The 20,338-nt window shown below is 51.9% G+C and overlaps 2 protein-coding genes across 4 annotated transcripts in view; both read left to right on the top strand.

Annotated features, from left to right (window-relative positions):
* Window positions 1–3,048: 3,048 nt before the first annotated feature.
* Window positions 3,049–16,748, top strand: SF3B2 (splicing factor 3b subunit 2). Of its 3 annotated transcripts, none has more exons than XM_052661641.1 (22): window positions 3,049–3,193; window positions 3,362–3,411; window positions 3,701–3,778; window positions 4,874–5,122; window positions 5,336–5,386; window positions 6,573–6,690; window positions 6,999–7,099; window positions 7,462–7,558; window positions 7,712–7,803; window positions 8,323–8,538; window positions 8,646–8,783; window positions 9,001–9,081; window positions 9,266–9,493; window positions 10,358–10,507; window positions 11,163–11,252; window positions 11,365–11,472; window positions 12,210–12,317; window positions 12,605–12,747; window positions 12,840–12,941; window positions 15,781–15,880; window positions 15,985–16,170; window positions 16,511–16,748. In XM_052661641.1, exons 1-22 carry the CDS (start codon window positions 3,061–3,063, stop codon window positions 16,580–16,582), a joined length of 2,691 nt encoding a protein of 896 aa, XP_052517601.1. In that variant the 5' UTR covers window positions 3,049–3,060; the 3' UTR covers window positions 16,583–16,748. The 3 variants fall into 3 exon arrangements, with proteins under 3 accessions (XP_052517601.1, XP_052517603.1, XP_052517602.1); XM_052661643.1 differs by having other exon boundaries at window positions 5,339–5,386; XM_052661642.1 differs by having other exon boundaries at window positions 3,365–3,411.
* A 1,664-nt stretch (window positions 16,749–18,412) lies between these two features.
* The window catches only part of PACS1 (phosphofurin acidic cluster sorting protein 1), a 144,060-nt gene continuing 142,134 nt past the window's right edge, over window positions 18,413–20,338 (top strand). The window contains exon 1 of the mRNA XM_052661759.1: window positions 18,413–18,765. Coding sequence (XP_052517719.1) covers window positions 18,413–18,765 — 353 coding nt within the window. The remainder of the gene's footprint in view (window positions 18,766–20,338) is intronic.

Genomic DNA, 20,338 nt, shown 5'->3' on the forward strand with positions numbered 1-20,338 from the left:
GCTGGCCTCTCCGCGCTTGGATGGGATCAGGTGGCAGCGTCGGCCCAGCTCCGCTGCTCTTGGCTCAGCCCGCTGCCCGCCCCCCATCGCACACCGGAGGCGGAGGCGGGGCGGGGGCGGGGGCCGGCGAGCGCGGGAGGGGGAGGGGCAGAATGGGAAGAGGAGGGGGCCGCCCGCGGGACTCTCTCCCAGGGGTGTCTTCGAATACGGGCATCTTCCCTGGGCAGTCTGGCAGGGTCTGGACGCCAGGGTGGTCAGCTGCTTGCCCTCCCTCTACGGAAGGGGAAACTAAGGCCTGGAAGGTGTCTGGGCACTCCAGCCTTGCTGGGCATTCCTGGGCCCCCACTAGTCACCCTTGGCAGGTCGGTCCCAGGGGAATTAGAGACGCAGGTACATTCGCAAGTCCCCACATGTTTTCCGCCCACTCCCTTCTCCTCTTTCCCCCTCCAGCAGAGAAATACCTTCCAGCCTGGGGTCTGGTTCCATCTGTCCTCACACCCCTGGAGATCCCTTCCCTTCCAGTCTGCTGCTGACCCTCTCCTCCTTTGCACCAGAAGTCAGGATCCACGTATTCCCGGCCAGAGCTTCTGTGGACCCAGGACACCTGCCTGGGCACTTTGTGCTGGGAATCAGGGAACTCAAGTTCAACCTGGGGTGAACTTAAATTCTAGGGTTAAGAGGCAACTCCCTGGACCTGGTTGCTTCCAGATCTACTATAGGGAGCTGTTTGTGGAGCTGTTCTGAGGCTGCAGAGATGATCCATGTGAAGCCTCTGTGAGAACGGTCCTGACTTTTCTACTGCCTTCTTAGTCCTCCGCTCCAACCACCTGGAAGCTGAGTCCTCCCAGACACCCAGAGCCCCACATTGAGTTACGTGGTTCTCGTGAACCCCTGCTTTCTACTGCCGTCTGGGCCCGGTGTGGCCAGAATCCTGGAGCTGAGGCAGCCACCCAAAGCTGGGGCTGGAAGGGGCTGGATTCCATTCTAGACCCACACAGATACATAGGTGTTGTGTGAGGGTCCTTACTAAGCAGGAGAAGGGAATGGGGAATCTCAGAGTTAAGAGAACTGCTTGCGATCCATTTGGTCCCTTCGGGATGTCAGTTTCTCTCTGCCCCTGTCTTCCCTTCTGCACAATTGGAAGAGGGTCATATCCTGCCCAGGTTCCAAGGCTGTTATCATCAAATGAACCCCACTGCCTGGCCTGTCCCTTTCTAGCCCTGGTCACACTGCATCCTCACCCATCAGCCCTTAGTTTATTCTGCTTCAGAGACCCCGAAGTTCTTCCCTAGCACATACATATGCCTTGGGGCCTCTGGCCTCAGATGACCTGCCAGTGGCTCTCCAGTTACAGTAAGCAGAAAGACATTTCCTTTGCATCAGGAATGGTTCTGCCTGAGTGGGCTGACAAGCTGGAGGGCTGGGGGGCACTGCTGTTCTTTCTTCTGTCCTTTCTGGGTTCGGCATCTCCTCTGGGAGTGTCAGGAGACTGGGATGATGGTAGTGATGAAAAGGGGGAGGGTTTAGGTTTGGGCAGGAGCAAAGAGAATTTCCTACCAGGGTTAGGTTGCAAGCAACCTTCCTGGCCCAGTCCTTTGTCTATCCTAAACCTCACCTTCCCTGGACCTGACCTCCCATTCTTTTTTCCCTCCTCCCAGGTACTGCTCTGTTGGGGGTGATTCGTGAAATAGAGCATGCTAGAGAGAAGATCTGAGGGATGTGGGTGTGGAGGGAGGGGAGAGGGAATAGAGACCATTTTGAGTTGCCCCGCTCTCTCATCCAACACACATACATGCACACTGGCTGCGACCTGGCTGTCTGTGAGACAGCAGCACTAGAATGGGAACGGGATCTCAGAGCTGGAGGCAGAGGTGGGAAGATGAACTGAACTGACTGATCAGGACAGGGAGAAGCAGAAGGGGGCAAGCAAGGGCCACCTGCCCATCCCTCCCTCAGGGGCACAGGCCGCTGGTGGGGTAGGAGAGCACCAGACAGGGTCTGCTGCGCCAGTAAGCTGGTGGGGATGAGGGAAGAAAAGGTCCTGAGTTTATTTTCTTTCTTTTTCGGCCTTGCGGTGCGGCTTGTGGGATCTTAGTTACCTGACCGCGGATGGAACCCGGGTTTCCCCAGGGAAAGCACTGAGTCCGACCCACTGGACCACCAGGGAATTCCCCTGTGTTTATTTTCAAGACTAAAAAGGATCCAAATCTTGTCGCTTAAGACTGCTTTTTTTTTTTCCCTTTCAGTAATAATTCATTGAGCACTTCTAACGCCAGGTACTGTGAGACCGTAAAAACTCATGTCTTGGGAGTTGTAAGTGCAGAAAAGGGCAAGAAAGATTTCAAAACAAATGGTAGAGGTTTGGCCGCTCCAGAGCAGGAAAGGCGGGAGACAGTTTAACGTAGATGACATTTGAGCCGGCCAGGAAGGTGGAAAAAGGGGCTTTAGTGTGGCCCTTCCCCCAGGTCGGCAGCTGGATCTCAGCCCGGAGGGCCGGCTTCGTTCCCGTCTCCGATCTCCTTTCAGCCCATTCATCCATGCCTGGGCCGGGGATGGGCGGGCAGACAATCAGACACTGTTTTATCACAGGCATCGGCGGCAAACTCCCGCTTGGCGCCCACAGCGCGCGACCGCCGGGGGAACGAGTCCCTGGAGAACGTGAGCGTCCAGGCCTCTCAAGTCCAACCAGGGAGTAACGCCGCAAGTCGAGAGGTCTGCGCTGAGGCCAGTGAGATGCAGAAAGCACGCCCTTCGGGCAGGACCTGCTTTCCCCACAGCCCCGCCCCGGCTCTGGCCTCCAGAGTTCCCCGCGTCGCGGCCGGCCGCGATCCTCCCGGATTTGAATCCGCAGAGATCGTGACCTGTGCACTACAACTCCCAGAAGGCTTCGCGACCAGGCGGCCTAAGGAGCATTGGAGAACGGTAGGGGGTGGGCCCTGATGGGAACTGCCTGGCAACCCTCGAGCGGACGTGGCGTATCGCCCTACCGGAAGTTCCGGGAAGAGGGCCCGGAGGCTGGTCCGAGCTTCCGGGTTGGTCGCGCGCCTTCCTGCGGCTAAGATGGCGGCCGAGCATCCGGAGCCTCCTAAGGGAGAGTTGCAGCTGCCGCCGCCGCCGCCTCCTGGGCACTATGGTGCCTGGGCTGCCCAGGAGCTTCAGGCCAAATTAGCAGAGATCGGAGCTCCCATCCAGGGTGAGGAGCATGGGAAGTCAAGGGCAGGAAAGTGCAGGCCTGCGGGGAAGCGGAGCTGGTTACCCCGGAGACCCGGGGGCGGGGGTTAGAGGCTGGCCGCGGTGGCCTGACTTGGGCAGGCTGGCCTGCTCGACCTGACCTACCCCGTTGATCCTGTGCTTTGCTTAGCAGGGAGTCGCGAGGAGCTTGTGGAGCGATTGCAGGCTTACACTCGCCAAGTAAGTGTTGGTGGCGGGACATGAGGATAGGCCGAGCGTTTGCAGGAGGCATTAATGACCGGTTACAACTCGGTCTTCGTTGTTTACGAATCTCGGTACAGCAAGTGGGGTCTTGGCTGCTTCTTGTCTGCTGTGTTATAATTGCCTTTGTATATATCGTTTCTTCCCAGAGCCCATTCCGAGCTCTGGCAGACAGTCACTGGGTAAATTTTGTTGAATAGACGAGAGCGAACGCTGTTTCATGCACCAGCTCCTTTTAGACTGCCCTAGATTCTTTTCTCTTTCACAGACTGGCATCGTCCTGAATCGTCCCGTTCTCAGAGGTGAAGATGGGGACAAAGCTGCTCCTCCTCCTATGTCAGCACAGGTAAGAAGACTGTCTCACTTGATAAGATTCTTTTCTACTCAGAGTAGCTCCTCCTCTGAGCGTATAGGGGGATACACCTAGCCCACTGGGCAGGGAGGTACACTGATGAAAGAACTGGGAACTCTTTAGTTCTTCCTTCGTCCAGATTCTTACTTCCTTTCTCAGTGTCAGTTCCTCCAAATTTCATGTGTCATTTAAGATTCAGCTTAAATATCTGGAAACCTGACATAATCCTTCCCCAGCTGGAAGTAATCACTCTTCTCTGCCCTCCCTGTGGAGAGTTCCCATGTTATTCAGTGAGAAATTAGGGCTTACTCTCTGATTTAATTTCATACCATCTATATTTAATCAGTCATTGGGGCACACTGGGTCTTATTTATTTAAATACTCTAAATTTCCATGTCTTTTCTGATCCAGGATTTGATAGTTTTTCTGTAGAGCAGTGGCCCTGACTTGGGGTCCAGGGACTTCTATGTGTGGCATAAGAAGGTTTTTATTTTTTGAGGGGTTGAGGAGTTTCCAGAAGGCCTTTAGAGGTGTCCGTGAGTCTCCTGAAATTGTATGTGAAGTCTGTGTTCATGATGTTCTTCTGGGACAGAGTTGATAGCTTTCATCAGTTGGTGGCATAAAGTTAAAATGCTCTTCTTTTGATACTGCTGTAGAGTATTCTTTCTTTTTTCCTTTATGTCTTTGGCTGCTCTGGGTCTTCATTGCTGTGTGCAGGCCCTTTCCAGTTGAAGCGAGCACAGGACTACTGTCTAGTTGTGTTGTGCGGCCATCCCATCGCAGTGGCCTCTTGTTGCAGAGCACGGGCTCCAGGGTATACGGGTTTCAGCAGCTGCAGCACACGCGGCACATGGGCTTAGTTGCCCCGCAGCACGTGGAATCTTCCTAGAGCAGGGCTCGAACCCATGTGCCTTGTGTTGAGCAGATTCTTAACCATTGGACCTTCAGGGAAGCCCTGCATTTTCTTGAATGCAAGAATTGTGCATCATTTGACTTTGAATCCCAGTACCAGCCTTATATTAGTTCCCCAGCAAATGCGTGCCATTACATAAATGCTTCGTAGTTAATGGTCTTTTTTTCCCCCCACAGCTCTCGGGGATTCCCATGCCGCCCCCACCCATGGGTCTCCCTCCTCTACAACCCCCTCCACCACCCCCACCACCGCCACCTGGCCTTGGCCTTGGCTTTCCTATGGCAGTTGGACCCCGCCCACCAAACTTGGGGCCTCCTCCTCCTCTCCGGGTGGGTGAGCCCGTGGCGCTGTCTGAGGAAGAGCGGCTAAAGCTGGCGCAGCAGCAGGCGGCATTGCTGATGCAGCAAGAGGAGCGTGCCAAGCAGGTAGGGCAGGTGGCAGCCTGAGCCTGGGTCTCACCAGGGTCCTGAAAAGGGAGTAGGGCCTCCAGGGGAGCCGGATCCTGGGGCCAAGGCTTCTGGGAAGGTCTGGACCCAAGTCTTCGGGGCCTCGGCTGGAAGAGCAGACCAGGAAGCAGAGCTGTGGTAGACTGGCCAGTGGGGTGTGGGTACTGGAATGAGCTCATTTTCTTTCTTAAGCAGGGAGATCATTCACTGAAGGAACATGAGCTTTTGGAGCAGCAGAAGCGGGTAATGCCTCCCTCTTCCTAACCTTTGACCCCCATGGTCTAATCCATCGTCTGTCACTTCTAGTGCTTACTGTCTAAAATTAGCCGTGCCATTCAGGTTTCCCATGGAGATTACCTCATCCTCATCTAAGTTCCATTATCTCCCAAATAATTCTTTCATGTAGCCAAGGAATTGGTAATCTGTGGACTATAGCCTGTTTTTGTATGGCCTGTGATGTAAGGATGGTTTTTATATATTTGAAGGGTTGTTTTGGGGAGATGGGGGAAAGGAATTTACAACAGTCTACAAACAACCCAGAAAGCCTAAAATATTTACTGACTGGCCCATTACAAAAGCAATTTCCTGACCCCTACTGGGCTTTCCCAATGGCTCAGTGGGTAAAGAGTCTGCCTGCAGGAGACAGGAGATGTGGGTTTGATCCCTGGGTTGGGAAGATCCCCTGGAGAAGGAAATGGCAACCCACTCCAGTATTCTTGCTTGAAAAATCCCATGGACCAGAGGAGCCTGGCAGGCTATAGCCCATGGAGTTGCAAAGAGTCGGACATGACTGAGCAACTAAGCACTCAGGCATGCAGGATCCCTACTAGTCTTACGTGATATCATTTTAGGTACACTGGAGAGGATTCTGGGCTAATTTAGTCATTTGTATCAGATTTAGTTCAAATGTGGTGTGTTTAAGTTAGGAAATGATATATAAGATCCTCAGTTACTGAGATGCATTGTATTAGTTGTCACCAACTAGCTTATTTAGGAGTATTAGGAGATAAACATTGACAGGAACAAATATGGAGATATCTACAGGGTGTTGTCTTTGCCCATATTGTGGTAGATCTTGAGGGGTCAGTATAAGAAAATAATTTATTGTTCTTAGAAATAACTTTATTTTTTGGGAAGAAAAATCTTGTTAAAAAAATAGGCAGTGTTTACTAAATATTTTTAAAAAAATTATTAGGAACCAGCGTTTTCTTTGGGTTTTTCTTCGTGTCATTTCCAAGAGTTTTCTTTTGTTTTGAGAGGGCTCCTTCATTTAGATCAAGAGTGTGGAAGCATGGGGGTGGTAAGGATATCAGAGTGCTGGTAGTACCCGATGAATCTGGTAACCTGGCTGAAAGGCTGCATTTGCTGGGGGCTGCCTGCCCCGTGGATTTCCAGAGCTGTGTCCCCAGCTCCTACTTCCCTCTCGTAGGCAGCTGTGTTACTGGAGCAGGAACGACAGCAGGAGATTGCCAAGATGGGCACCCCTGTCCCTCGGCCCCCACAAGACATGGGCCAGATTGGTGTTCGCACTCCTCTGGGTCCTCGAGGTAAGATCCTAGAAAGAAGGGAAGGGCAAGGAAGGTGATGGAATTTTTTAACTTAAGTATGAATCACAAAAAAGTGCACATATTGTAAGTGTACAGTTCAGTGAATTTTCACAAACTGAACACACCTATACTGCTAGCACTTGGTCCAAGAAACAAGATTATTAGCACCCCAGAAGTCCTCCTTGCTCCCTTCCAGCCCCTCCTCCCCTCCCAAGAGTAACCATTACCCTGGCTCTGAAGCAAGGAAGTAAGTTTTAAAATGTGTGACTTATCTCTTCTGACATTAGATGTTTTTTCCCTCCTCTCAGTGGCTGCTCCAGTGGGCCCTACTCCCACTGTTCTGCCTATGGGGGCCCCCGTTCCTCGGCCTCGTGGTCCCCCACCACCCCCTGGAGATGAGAACAGAGAGGTGAGATTGCAGGGTTCTTCCTGGGAACAGGAGAGTATTTTAGAAGAGGACTATTTCTGGGTTTTTAGAGAAGGACTCGAGAGAAGATGGGAGAACTTCTGGGGGTGGGGCTGGTTGGTGGAGGGGATCCATATTTACTTAAAACACAACTTAGGTAGGGCAGGAAGTCGGTCGAGTCTGGCAGACATTTCTAGGGTGGGGTTTGGGGTTCACTCTGAGGGATGCTAAGGTGTAGTTGAATCCACTTGGTGTCCACTGTCGATGTTCCCAACGCCTGGCCAGCAGCCTTTCAAGTCCAAGAAGTAGAAGTCGAGAAAAAAGGACCCTATGGTCACCCCCTCTTCCTGGCTTGTCTCTGGCAGATGGATGACCCCTCTGTGGGCCCTAAGATCCCCCAGGCTTTGGAAAAAATCCTGCAGCTGAAGGAGAGCCGCCAGGAAGAGATGAACTCTCAGCAGGGTGAGTCCTAAGGGCTATAAGGACGGAGCCTGCAGAGCTGGGCCCGAGTCTGCCTTCCGCCTCCCTCCCCCGAGGAGGATTCAAGAGAGAAACTGGCCCTGGGGACAGAGGGGTTACCGTGAAGAGACTGATGGCCGTCTTCCTCCCTTACAGAGGAAGAGGAAATGGAAACAGACACTCGCTCGTCCCTGGGCCACTCAGCATCAGAGACTGAGGAGGACACGATGTCTGTATCCAAGAAGGAGGTATGGGGGGAGCTGGATCTGGAAGGGATGTTGGAGAGAGGGTTTGGCCACTAAAAGAATCCTGTCTCAGATCTTCAGTAGTTAGTAGCTGCTAGGACTTCCTCGTGATCCAGCGGTTAAGACTGCGCTTCCACTGCAGAGGGCACGGTTTGCTCCCTGGTTGGGAAACTAAGATTCTACATGCTGTACAGTGAGGCCAAAAAAAAAGTAGCTGCTGTCTCATGCCAGGTCCTTGTCCAGAGCACCTTACAGATATATATTTTTTTATTCAGTTGGCCTAAATCCTTTGAGTTCTGAGTGTGATGCATGCCTCCATTTTAGAACTGAAGTAACTGAGATTCAGAGAGGTGCAGTACTTTACTCAGAGACACACAGTTTGAGAGGGGCTGAACTTTGTGGTCTGACTTCAAGGCCTGTTTTTGCAGTTACTTGGGGAAAATTCGGTGAGGTGATCAGTGGTTGGGAGGCAGGCATGATGCTTTGAATCTCTGCCCTAGTCTGTTTACCGTGTTTTGGCAGAAAAATCGGAAGCGCCGGAACCGAAAGAAGAAGAAAAAGCCCCAGCGGGTGCGGGCGGCATCCTCTGAGAGCTCTGGGGACCGAGACAAAGAGTCCGGCCGCTCTCGGGGCTCGGAATCCCCAGCAGCCGATGTGGAAATTGAGTACGTGACTGAAGAGCCTGAGATTTATGAGCCCAACTTCATCTTCTTCAAGAGGATTTTTGAGGCTTTCAAGGTACAAGGAGCAGCGCACTCGGAAGGGGCACTGCTGAGCCGGGGCGGGGTGAGGGGGTGTCTTCAGAACCAGCTTCAGCTGGAGTTCCAAGCTGTCTGTCTGCTTAGCTCACCGATGACGTGAAAAAGGAGAAGGAGAAGGAGCCAGAGAAACTTGACAAAATGGAGAACTCTGCGGTGCCCAAGAAGAAGGGCTTTGAGGAGGAGCACAAGGACAGCGACGATGACAGCAGCGATGACGAACAGGTGAGGCCACGCCCCCTGTCATGACAGACAGGTGAGGCCACGCCACTTGTAGGGGAAACAAGGGCTCTGGGGGCAAGTGGCTGCGATGCATCCTTCAAGGGACCGTGGCGACCTCTTGTAGGGGAGAAGTCCTTTGGTAGCTTAAGTTTCAGAGTAAGCTGGGACGTCTCATGTCACCTAAGACTCCCGCTCACAAGAGAGGATTGTTCTGCTCTAGGAAAAGAAGCCGGAAGCCCCCAAACTGTCCAAGAAGAAGCTGCGCCGAATGAACCGCTTCACCGTGGCTGAGCTCAAGCAGGTGAGGGCTGAGAGGCTGAGGCGCTCCCGTAGGCCCTGGAGCCCAGGAACTCTGGGAACCTCCAGGGTGTGGGGAGGAGGGCTTTGAAGGAGGCCCAGGATGGGCTCTCTAGAGGAAGGGGAAGCAGGGCAGCTTTAGGTCTGAGAAGCTCAGACTTTGCAGAGGGCTGCTGCTGTATTTCCAGCTCGTGGCTCGGCCCGATGTCGTCGAGATGCACGATGTGACCGCACAGGACCCCAAGCTCTTGGTTCACCTCAAGGCCACGCGGAATTCTGTGCCTGTGCCACGCCACTGGTGTTTCAAGCGCAAGTACCTACAGGGCAAACGAGGCATTGAGAAGCCCCCCTTTGAGCTGCCTGACTTCATCAAACGCACAGGCATCCAGGAGATGCGGGAGGCCCTGCAGGAGAAGGTGAGGGCCTGGCTGGCGCTCACAGCTGCGGTGGGGGATCCACTCCTTAGCTGCCGCCTGCTTCAGAATTGTATCTGGCTCCCCAAGCCCCCCTCCACGTTAACTGTCTGACCGTTGATTCTTTAGTTTAGATGTCAGCACTGCATAGGATGCATGGGGGCTGGGAGGGCAGGAGGGGGAGGGCAGGAGGGGAAGGACAGCTCCTGAAAGGCAGACCTCACCTCTCTGCTCAGCTGGCTCCCTGCCCCCGCTGAGACTGCTGGTTCCTTGCGGCTCTGTTTGCCCCTTTGTCTCCCCGTCCTCCTGCCTGCCTGTCGTCCTGCCTGCCTGCGCTTTGCAAGCTCTGTTTGAGCCGCACACCCTGACTCCTTCCTCTGCAGGTTGCTTTTGGCTGTTTGTAGCTCTCTGCCTGCTGTGTGAACTGATGCCCTTGAGGCTAGAAATGTATGCTGAGTGTTTAACTTCCTAAATTCAAAAATTTTGATTAAATACTCTGGTTAGGTCATTAGAGTGTTTTTGTGTGTAGTGCGCAGATTCAGGAGGTACCAAAGTATGTGGTGCAAAGCGTGCCTCCGAGGTAGACTCTTGTCACCTACTTTTCTGCAGAGGCAACTGATGAGGTCAATCTCTTGATCAGATGGCTTTCAAAATATTTAACATACATAGCTGAGGGTGATTTCATATGTTACATGTTTTGTTCAATGTGGATCACAGTTTGAGGGACTTGAGCAGGAAGGATTTTGGTGGCTTCTGTGATGAGATAAATGAGGTTTCCCTCTGTCTCTTGGGAGTAGGGATTTGGGCCTGCCAAGAGTTGAACTTGGTGCATACCTGTTATGGTGTGTCTTCTGCCATTCTCCACAGGAAGAACAGAAAACCATGAAGTCAAAAATGCGAGAGAAGGTTCGGCCCAAGATGGGGAAGATCGACATTGACTACCAGAAACTGCACGACGCTTTCTTCAAGTGGCAGACCAAGCCAAAGCTGACCATCCATGGGGACCTGTACTATGAGGTTCGGGGGTAGGGCGGGGAGGCAACATTGGGCCTTCGGTCATGGCTGTGTCACTCTGGGTCAGAAGGGCTCTGGAAGCAGGTACGGTGGCCCCTCCCCTCAGCCTTCACATTGTCCATCAACTCCCTTTGGATGGGATGGAATTTGGAATAAGGTGGTTCTCTGAAGGAGATATGCAGATATGTTTTTGAGGTGATCGTTGTTGATGGTGGGTGATTTGGGAATAGAGAGGCCAAAGGCGGGTGCTTTTTAGATACACTTCGTATTGGGGTAGGAAAAACTTTTTTTTTTCCTTTCTGAGCCTTAGCATATTCATCGCCATGATATCTTGGAAATTTTGAGGTGGAAGGACCTTGGATCTTCTCAGATATCTTCATTTAGCAGATGAGAAAGCCAGTCCTTGAACTTGATGTTCTCATAGTGGGTTAATGACTGCGCTGGGAGTCTTGCCTCCCCCTCCTTCCTGGCCTTTATTCCTTTCCCTACTGTAGCCAGAGAAAGAACTGATGAGAGTCAGTGGGAATGGCAGCCCCCACCGGGACTGTGTGTCTGATGTGGATTGCGACTTCTCCCCTTTGTTCCCATGTCCTCTTGCAATTGACCTCTCTGCATGTGTCTGGAGTCCACAGTACTGCATGCTTGGGTTTTTCCTCAGGGGAAGGAGTTTGAGACGCGGCTGAAGGAGAAGAAGCCAGGAGATCTGTCTGATGAGCTGAGGATTTCCTTGGGGATGCCAGTAGGACCAGTGAGTGCCAGTTACCCGACTGGGAAAGAAGAGAAGGGGCTGCTAATTGAGGCGGGAGGGAGACGAAAGGATACGGCTGGGCAGATGGTATCCTGTCCTCTTTCTCCCGCAGAATGCCCACAAGGTCCCTCCCCCATGGCTGATTGCCATGCAGCGATACGGACCACCCCCATCGTACCCCAACCTGAAAATCCCTGGGCTGAACTCGCCTATCCCTGAGGTGAGTCCTTTCCTTGCTTTCATTCTTAGCTGGCTCTACATTTTCACTAGAGGATGACTTTTTTCTTCTCATTCTATAATGTGGTGGTGTTTTTTTTTAAAGGAGTAATTTTTTTTTAAACCCTGAGATATTTGTCATAAAATGTCTAACCAGAATTGATAAGTATAAAGAATAAAACATGCCATCCACATTTCACCAATCAAATTTAATATGTGGTGAATGTGTTCCCAGATATCTCTTTGATATACACATGGATAGACAAAATTTTATCTCAAGAATAGTGTTAAACTTACCGTTATTTTAAAATAATAAGACAGTAAATAAGAAAAAAAATGAACAAAGTCATTAAAGTGAAGACGAAGTAATTGTTCAACTTCAGATAAAATTTTCTGTTCCTTAACAGAAACAGATTCTAAAAGCTTGCCAAAATTAGGAAAAATGAGTAAGAAGTTGGAGCCGTGTGTTTTAAAGTACCTTTTTTCAGTTTCAGAGTGTGACTACAAAGGCTGAAATTATTAGCATTTTTTCTGCTTCCCACCTCCCATCCTGTTACCTTCGATTTTTGTTGTTTGCTAATTTTGCTTTGTAATGCTTTAAAATATTTGATTTTTCTCTGCAGTTATAATCTCCAGAGTTCCCAAATGTTAATTCCGTACTTTGGAGCATGACTTTTCTCTCGGGCATCAGTGTTTCTTAGAGCCCAGGCACGGAAGTGATTTGCATTTCCTGTCTTGCAGAGCTGTTCCTTTGGGTACCATGCTGGTGGCTGGGGCAAACCCCCAGTAGATGAGACCGGGAAACCCCTCTATGGGGATGTGTTTGGAACCAATGCTGCTGAATTCCAGGTATGGGCCGTGACTGGCAAGCTTGGTCTTACTTTAGGTCATGAAGTTTAGAGATTGTTGGTTTCTAGCTTCATTATTAGAGAGCTGTGTGTTCTGAAGTTCAAAGTCTGAGAAAGGGGCATACGTTTCCCTGAGATGTAACTCAAGCTCTCCACTAGACTAGGTGCTCTCTCTGGGGAGGGATTATTATCTGTCTGTTTACTCTTAAATCTCTCCCTTGTACAGCCACTTGACACAGGATACATGCATAGTAAACATTCATTGAATGAATGAGTGGTGTTTTTCAGACCAAGACTGAGGAAGAAGAGATTGATCGGACCCCTTGGGGGGAGCTAGAGCCATCTGATGAAGAGTCTTCAGAAGAAGAGGAAGAGGAGGAAAGTGATGAAGATAAGCCAGATGAGACTGGCTTCATTACCCCTGCAGACAGGTGGGGGAAGCAAGAGAGTCTGCCTCTTGGCAGTGGTCTGTTTGTGTGTGGGGACCTTGTCTCTACTCCAGAGCTTGTATCTCTCTCCACAGTGGCCTCATCACTCCTGGAGGGTTCTCATCAGTGCCAGCCGGAATGGAGACCCCCGAACTCATTGAATTGAGGAAGAAGAAGATTGAGGAGGCGATGGACGGGTGAGGGTACCAGGCAGGGTTGAGAGGGAAGGGTTTTCTAGGTAGACGGGCTGACTTTTGTTCCTCCCTCCTCCCATGTCCACACCCCACCACACATTAGCCTTTTACTTTTTTTTTTTTAACAATTATTGAACACCAGCTCTGCACCAGGCACTGCTCTAGGCACGGGGGCATCAGCAGTTGAAAAAAGAAAAAGTCAGGTGAGGTAAACAAGTTGTCAGAGAACAAGACAGTTTCAGATGTGGATCGGACATGTAGCGGAAGGAGGCTGAATAATGGGGTGTAGAGGGCTTTGGGTGGTGGGGAAACGTTTGGGGAGGCCCACGAGGAGGAGGTGTTTGGGTTAAGAGCTGGAGCAGAAGGAATTGCAAGAGCAATTGGAAGAACACTGGAGACATTCAAATGTTCAAATAATGTGCAATTCTTATGATTGAAATTTCTCTAAAAGATAATTGAGATAATTGACCATTTTAAACAAAAATAATAACCATGCAGTAGCCTGCCTTTTTGCAAGCTACAGGGTTCTAGGTTGGCAATATTTTCTTCTTTATTTGCTTTAAAGATGTTGCCCCAGTGTCGTCTTTCCGGCATTGTTTCTGCCAGGAAATCTGTCATCATCCTTCCATTGTTCCTCTGTGCATTTGTGTCCTTTTCCTCTGGCTGCTTTCAAGATTCTCTTTTTATCGCTGTTTGGAACAGTTTATGACGTGCATTAGTTTTCTTTGGGTTTGTTTCTTTCTTTTAATGGTTTGATAGTTTCTTTTCTTATTTTCTTTTCCATTTTCTTTTTGGCCTTGCCTCGAGGTTTGGGGAATTAGATCCCTAACCAGGCATTGAACCTGAGCCCTGGGCCCCAGAAAGCACAGAGTCCTCACCACTAGACCTCCAGGGAATTCCCGTCTTTGGATTTCTTTACCTGGGGCTTGTTACACATCTTGAATCTGTGCTGTTATAGTTTTTATTAATTTTAGAAAAATTCTGGCCGTTATTTCTCTATTTTTTCTGTTTCTTTCTCTTCCTCCTCTCCTTTGGGAACTCCCGTTGTACATCTGCTAAATTTCTTGAAGTTGTCTTGCTGCTCACTGATGACTCTGTTTATTTAAAATTTTTCTCGTTTCTTTTTGTATTTCATTTTAGAAATTTTTCTATTCTTGTGTCTTCAAGTTGGCTAGTATTTTTTTCTATTTCTAATCTGACATTAATCCCGTCCAGTGTAGTTTTCATCTCTAGCCGTGTGATTTGGGTCTTTTTATATCTCCTGTGTCTTTTCTTTGACTTTTGAACATACGGAATCCAGTTATGCTAATATGTGAAAAACATTTATCTATTTAGCTGCGCCAGCTCTTAGTTGTGGCACATGAGATTTTCATTGGGGCGTGTGGATCTTTAGTTGTGGTATGCAAATTCTTTGATGCGGGTATGTGGGAGCTAGTTCCTTGACCAAGGGTGGAACTGGACCTCCTGCCTTGGGAGGGCAGAGTCTTAGCCACTGGACCACCAGGGAAGTGCCCTGTTATAATAACATTTTAAGGTACTGGCTTGCTGTTGGTAACATCTGTGCCAGTTCTGGGTTGGTTTAAATAAACTGATTGTTTTCCTTGGTAAGAATTGTATTTTCATGCCTCTTTGTCTTTCTGATAATTTTTTACTGAGGTTGTGAAATGTGCTTTGTCAGGTTAAGGTTCCTATAAATCCTTAATTTCGTTCAGGGTTGTTACAGTTACGGTGCTTGGAAATAGTTTGATCCTTTCAGCTCTTGCTCTTCAGGTTCCTTAGGCAGGACTGAAGCAGTGCTCAGTTCTCCACTGCTGAGGCACGAGGCCCTGTACTCTGCCCTGTATCCTGTTGATTAGGCCCTGCTCCCAGACCTGAGGGAAGAGCAGGCATGTATGTAACTGCCAGTGCCTTCAGGTGGTTCTTTCTCTGGCCTTGGTACTTTCCTCCCACACAGTCCTCGCCCGAGAACTGAGGACTGGAGGGGGTTCTCTGTAGGTCTCTTGAGTTTTCGAGTCTCTGCTTTTTCTTTTTAGGTTCTCTGTCCTGTGATCTCTAGTCGCCTCTGTTTCCCTGCGCTTCCAGCTTCACCCCTTCAACTCCTGGAGTCCTCGGGGCTCTACAAGGAGCTCCCCCTCCTTGTCCTGTAGCCTGGAGACTCTCAGTGCAGTAGGAATCACCTCACTTGTTTCCTGTCTCTCAGGAATCCCTCTCCTTTGTTGCTCATGTCCAGTGACTTGAAAACCACTTTCATGTACTTTGTCCCGTTTTTGATTGTTTCAGGTAGGAAGGTAAATCTGGTCATGGTCCTATACTCCTTGTCCAGAAGCAGAAGTCTCAAGTTTTGTATATTCAAGGAAGAAAAAGAAAGGGTACTGGGGCTAGGACCTAATGAGAAGGATTAAATAAGGGGCCTGATGATGAAACTTTTAGGTCACGGGGACGAGTTTGGGTTTATTCAAATAATGATTAGGAGCCACAGAGGATTTGGGGCAGAGGAGTGACAGGATCTGAAATCTCTTTTTATGGCTGGCTGCTTAGTGAGGATGGATTTCCACCTCTTCCGGGGAAGGGGTGGGGAGGAAGTCATGGTCTGGGTTGATACTGGTATATTTGCTCTTGTTTTTTGAGTAGAATTCTTGAAATAGGTGACACTTTTTCATCTCATTTATCTCCATGATCTGTAGAGGCAGCTCAGACATTATTTTTCCCCTGGGTGTCTTGGAATCTCTTGGGGGAGCTCAGTGGGGGCGCTGCCCTTGTTCCTTTTGTTGTCCCTTCTGGAGACCCTTTCGTCCTTTCTTTTTGGGGTTGACCCCCTTGTTTGCCTCCTTGTCCTTCACAGAAGTGAGACGCCTCAGCTGTTCACTGTGTTGCCGGAGAAGAGAACGGCCACTGTAGGAGGCGCCATGATGGGCTCAACCCACATCTATGACATGTCCACGGTGAGCACTTGGAGGACACTGCTTCAGGGGGCTGGGAACGCGGGCAGGAGCTCCAACTTCTGAGCCTCTCTTTGGAGAAGACAGTGCTCTGATTTCTTTTCCAGGTTATGAGTCGGAAGGGCCCGGCCCCCGAGCTGCAGGGTGTGGAAGTGGCCCTGGCGCCTGAAGAGTTGGAGCTGGATCCCATGGCCATGACCCAGAAGTATGAGGAGCACGTGCGGGAGCAGCAGGCACAAGTGGAGAAAGAAGACTTCAGTGACATGGTGGCTGAGCATGCTGCCAAGCAGAAGGTGGGCGCTCACTTGGGCCCGGCTGTGGGAGAGCCAGGGACCAGGGCTGCCTTTCCCCGTGGGGTGGTGCCCTCTAGTGGTGAGAGGGAGGGAGGACGTAGTGGCTGCTGCCCTGAGCTTCCTGGGTGCTGGGAACCTTCAGAATCCTCCGGTGGGCTGCCCTCTTTAAGGTCGATGAAGCTGAGACACAGGGAGGGGAAGGAACTCGTCTGAGTCTGAGGATTCCAGTTTCTAGACTTTTCCCACAGACGTATGTGGCCACATGAGGCTGCCCACCCTTGTTTGGGGAATCAGCGGGTTGTTTAACCTGTTGTGACCTGTTTCTCTTTCTCTCCTACAGCAAAAGAAACGGAAAGCTCAGCCTCAGGACAGCCGTGGCGGCAGCAAGAAATATAAGGAGTTCAAATTTTAAGTCCTCGTCTTACACCTGGCCTTCTTTAAAGCCCTTTGCTTGGACATCTGGGCTGCTTCACACTTGGGCCCGAAGAACCAGCTCTCCTGCTATTCCCAAGGCCTTGTCGTTTTCATGTTCTTATTTTAGACCTGTTTTGTAAATAAAGCTGTTTCCCAAGGAAAGAGATGAATATGTAACACTCCTGATCCTCCCTCTTTTAGTCCCCTCCCCCCCACAAAAGGATGAAAACAGCCATTTTCTGTGGCCTAAAGTGGTCCAGTGTCTGGGGGCGGGCACCTAGAGAAGATGTTACAGTTGAGACTGGTGATGAAGCTAAAGCCACTCTGAGACTTTTTTTTTTTAACCACTGCCCGCTTTTGTAGGAAGGCTCTGGAGGAAGGACCTCCAGGTCTGGTTTGACCTTACTAGTGTGTCCTTGGGGACTAAAAATAGCCAGCTTAGTGCCCAGCTGGGCTGAGGAAGTGCAGTGGGCTTGGGAAGTAGGCCAGGTCAGGCCTTCCTAACAGACCTTGTGGCCGAGTCCAGGTCCTCACCTGGAGAGAACGCAGCTCAAAACCTCTAGATTGTCCTGAGTCCATATGAGCCCCTGGGTGGTTTCATCAACCATCTCTAGGTTTCGGAGGTGGGGGTGTGGTTGGGGGCTGCTTTCTTAGGCTTTAGTTCCCCGTGTCCCTGGAAGTCTTTATGACAGGCTGGACTGGGTTGGTCCCATGGGTCCCACCGGCAGTTGCCAAGCACTGGGGAGAGAAGTCACACGGCGCTGCTGTACCACTCATGCTGGTGTTAAGAGCACCATCTGAGGAGCTGCCATGCGGGAGGCTTCCAGATGCTTCCTGGAGCGGGGAGTGTGGGTGACTCCGGGGAGGATAAGGCAGTTGAGTAAGACCTCAGAAGGAATAGGATTGTAGAAATATAGTAAGTGATGAGGCAGAAAAACATTCAAAGTATAAGAAATTGAGGGCAGAGATGGGGACTTGGGACTCTCATGGTTCTTTAGGAGGGGGACATCGTGGTCAGAAAATAAGGGCTTAGCTTTAGAATTCACCCGTGCCAAAGGCTTTTTGGACTCTAGGTCTGAGCCCCTGCCCACACTGGGGAGAAGCGGCGGAAACTGCCTGGCCCAGCGGCGTCCAGTCGACCACTGGGTCCCCATTGCGCCCTTTGCTGGTCGTGGCGAAGAAGCCCCCCCGGAGCCGCAGGGCGGGCGCCAAGTCGGCGGTCGGAAAGCGGGTTTGGGTGTGCGGCGGGTCGGGCCTCAGGTCTACAGATCCGAGGGGGCCGAGGCGCGCTCCCGCGGCAGCCCTCTCCGGGCCGGGACCGCGCCCCGGAAAAGCGGAGTTTCCGCTTGGCTCTGCTGCCACCGCGGAAAAGGAGAGGGGAGAGAAATGGGCGGCGAGGTTCAGCGGGCTGCCGCCGGGCCGCGAATTTGAGGAGAGGACCAGGCGGAGGGCGCCAAGCCGCCGACCCCCTCCCCCGAGGAGCGAGGGGCGCGCGCGCCCACAGGCCCGCCCGGGGCGCGCGCCCGAGCGCGGCCCCGCCCCCGGGCGCTGGGTGGGGCGGGCGCGGGCCGGGGCTCCCCGCCCCCTCCCCGGACACGCCCACCCAGTGTCTCGGCGGCGCGAGCCGCAACAGGCAGCGGCGGGCGAGCGCGAGGTCCGCGCGCCGCGAGGCCCCGCGCGTGCGTGCAGCTCGCGCTCGCGCGCTCGAGCGGGCGGGCTGAGCAGACGAATCGAGCCCCCGCGGCCGCCGCGAGAGAAGCCTGGGCGGTCCTTTCGGCCGTCGCCTCGATCCCCGTAACCCCCGCGCCTCCCCGCCCCCGGCCGGGCCATGGCGGAACGCGGAGGGCCGGGTGGTGGTCCCGGAGGCGCCGGGGGCGGCAGCGGCCAGCGGGGCTCCGGGGTCGCCCAATCCCCGCCGCAGCCGCCGCCGCCGCAGCAGCCGCCGCCGCCGCAGCAGCCGACGCCCCCCAAGCTGGCCCAGGCCACCTCGTCGTCCTCGTCCACCTCGGCGGCGGCCGCCTCGTCCTCGTCCTCGTCCACCTCCACCTCCATGGCCGTCGCGGTGGCCTCGGGCTCCGCGACTCCCGGCGGCCCGGGGCCAGGCCGCACCCCCGCCCCCGTGCAGATGAACCTGTACGCCACCTGGGAGGTGGACCGGAGCTCGTCCAGCTGCGTGCCCAGGTGAGCGGCGGGCGGGGGGGCGACCAGGCCCTCGGGGACCGCCCAGCCGGGGCTGTGACAGGCCCCCGCCTTCCTATTCCTCCCCGTCCCGTCGGCCAAGGGGGGCGCCCCGGCCCTAGATTCCGCCTCGGCTGCCCCGCTGCGTCCCTGCCCGGCCTCCCGGGGACTCCTCCCGAGGGGACCCCGCCCTCCTCTGGCATGCCCACCTTCGGCCTCGGGCCGGGACCACCCTCTTGCCCTCCCAGAGCGGGGCCCAGTGGATTCTCTGCCCTGGGCCTTCTGACAGAATCCGGCCTTCCTGTCCGTCTCCCGGTGAAAGTCACAGACTTTTTTCCCTGCCTCGCCAGCGCCCGTGGGCTGTACCTGTGTTACATGGATGTGGTATAGATCTCTCTAGATATTATTATTTCCCAATATACTTGGCATGTGCCAAACTTGGTTGTCATCTTCTGCCGGGTAAAGCCCATACTAACCCTTAGGGCTTCTAGTTTGTGTTCAAAACACACGTCCATTTGTACTCCAGATGCACACATTCTGTCCAGGCTTTTATGGTCTTGGAAAAGTCCTATTTAGTGTGTTTTCAAGTGTATTTTTCATCCTCTCCTCCCCACCCCCAGTAACCGGTCACATATTCTCCTAGCTCTGCAGGGCCACATAAAACTACTGCCTTGTTCCTAACTGCAATCCATTCCTCTGTCTGTTGGAACCATCTGGGGACTTTCCATTGGTAAAATATACCTGAGTTGGGCTGTTTTCTGTTTCTGTATGGGCAAGGCAGTCTTCTCACACACTTTGGAGACAGTGTGCAGTGTCTCACAGCTTACCCCTTGACTAGATAAACACTGTGGTGTTGATTTCAGCCAGGAAGCCCAGAGAAGTGCCTGAAGATGGTCTTTTTTCCTGTCACCTCTAAACCGAGTTGATTCTGTTGTCTTGGAGTGTGACTTGCTCCTCACTCTGGAAGCCCCATCTTGGGCAGATGGACATGTAAGTGGGGGTTAGGGAGCATGGCTTGGTTACATCTTCAACTCTCCTTTTTCTCCAGCCCCCTTCTGTTTTGAATTGTTTCATGCATACAAAATGATGTATGTCCTAGAGAGGACTTTAAAATTTAAAAAATGACAAGAAGCACATATCTGTCCTTGACTCAGCTTGAGAAACAGCATTAGAGTTGCGTTGGAGCCCTGGGTCCCTCTTCCCCGCCACGTCCCCTGCTTCTCCCTACAAAGGTAAACATTATTCTGAATTGTGTGTCCCTCATTTCCCGGTCTTTTACAATTAGTTTTACTACGTATGTGCATCTCTAGACAATGTTTTTTCGTTGTGAATGTTTTGGGAAGTTTATATAAATGCTATCATAATGTGTGTGTTCTGTAACCTATTTGTGTCTCTGTGTGTTGTTTGTGTGTGTGTGTGAACTCAACATTAAGTTTGTGAGAATCATCGATGCTGTATGGTAACTCAAAACATTTTCCCTAAGGGGTAAGAATTTCACAGTATGAATATATCGTAAATCTTCTTTTGGTGAACAGTTGGGTTGTTTCCTGTTTGTTAACACGAACAGTAATGCTAT

This window comes from Budorcas taxicolor, chromosome 25 (genome assembly GCF_023091745.1).
Source record: "Budorcas taxicolor isolate Tak-1 chromosome 25, Takin1.1, whole genome shotgun sequence".
Lineage (NCBI taxonomy): Eukaryota > Metazoa > Chordata > Mammalia > Artiodactyla > Bovidae > Budorcas > Budorcas taxicolor.

Bases quoted from the DNA above. Each gene is read 5' to 3' on its own strand.
- SF3B2 (XM_052661641.1), top strand. From the start codon at position 3,061: ATGGCGGCCGAGCATCCGGAGCCTCCTAAGGGAGAGTTGCAGCTGCCG. The intron at 9,082-9,265 runs GTGAGGGCTGAG...CTGTATTTCCAG, and splicing joins CCGTGGCTGAGCTCAAGCAG to CTCGTGGCTCGGCCCGATGT. The intron at 11,473-12,209 runs GTGAGTCCTTTC...CCTGTCTTGCAG, and splicing joins TGAACTCGCCTATCCCTGAG to AGCTGTTCCTTTGGGTACCA.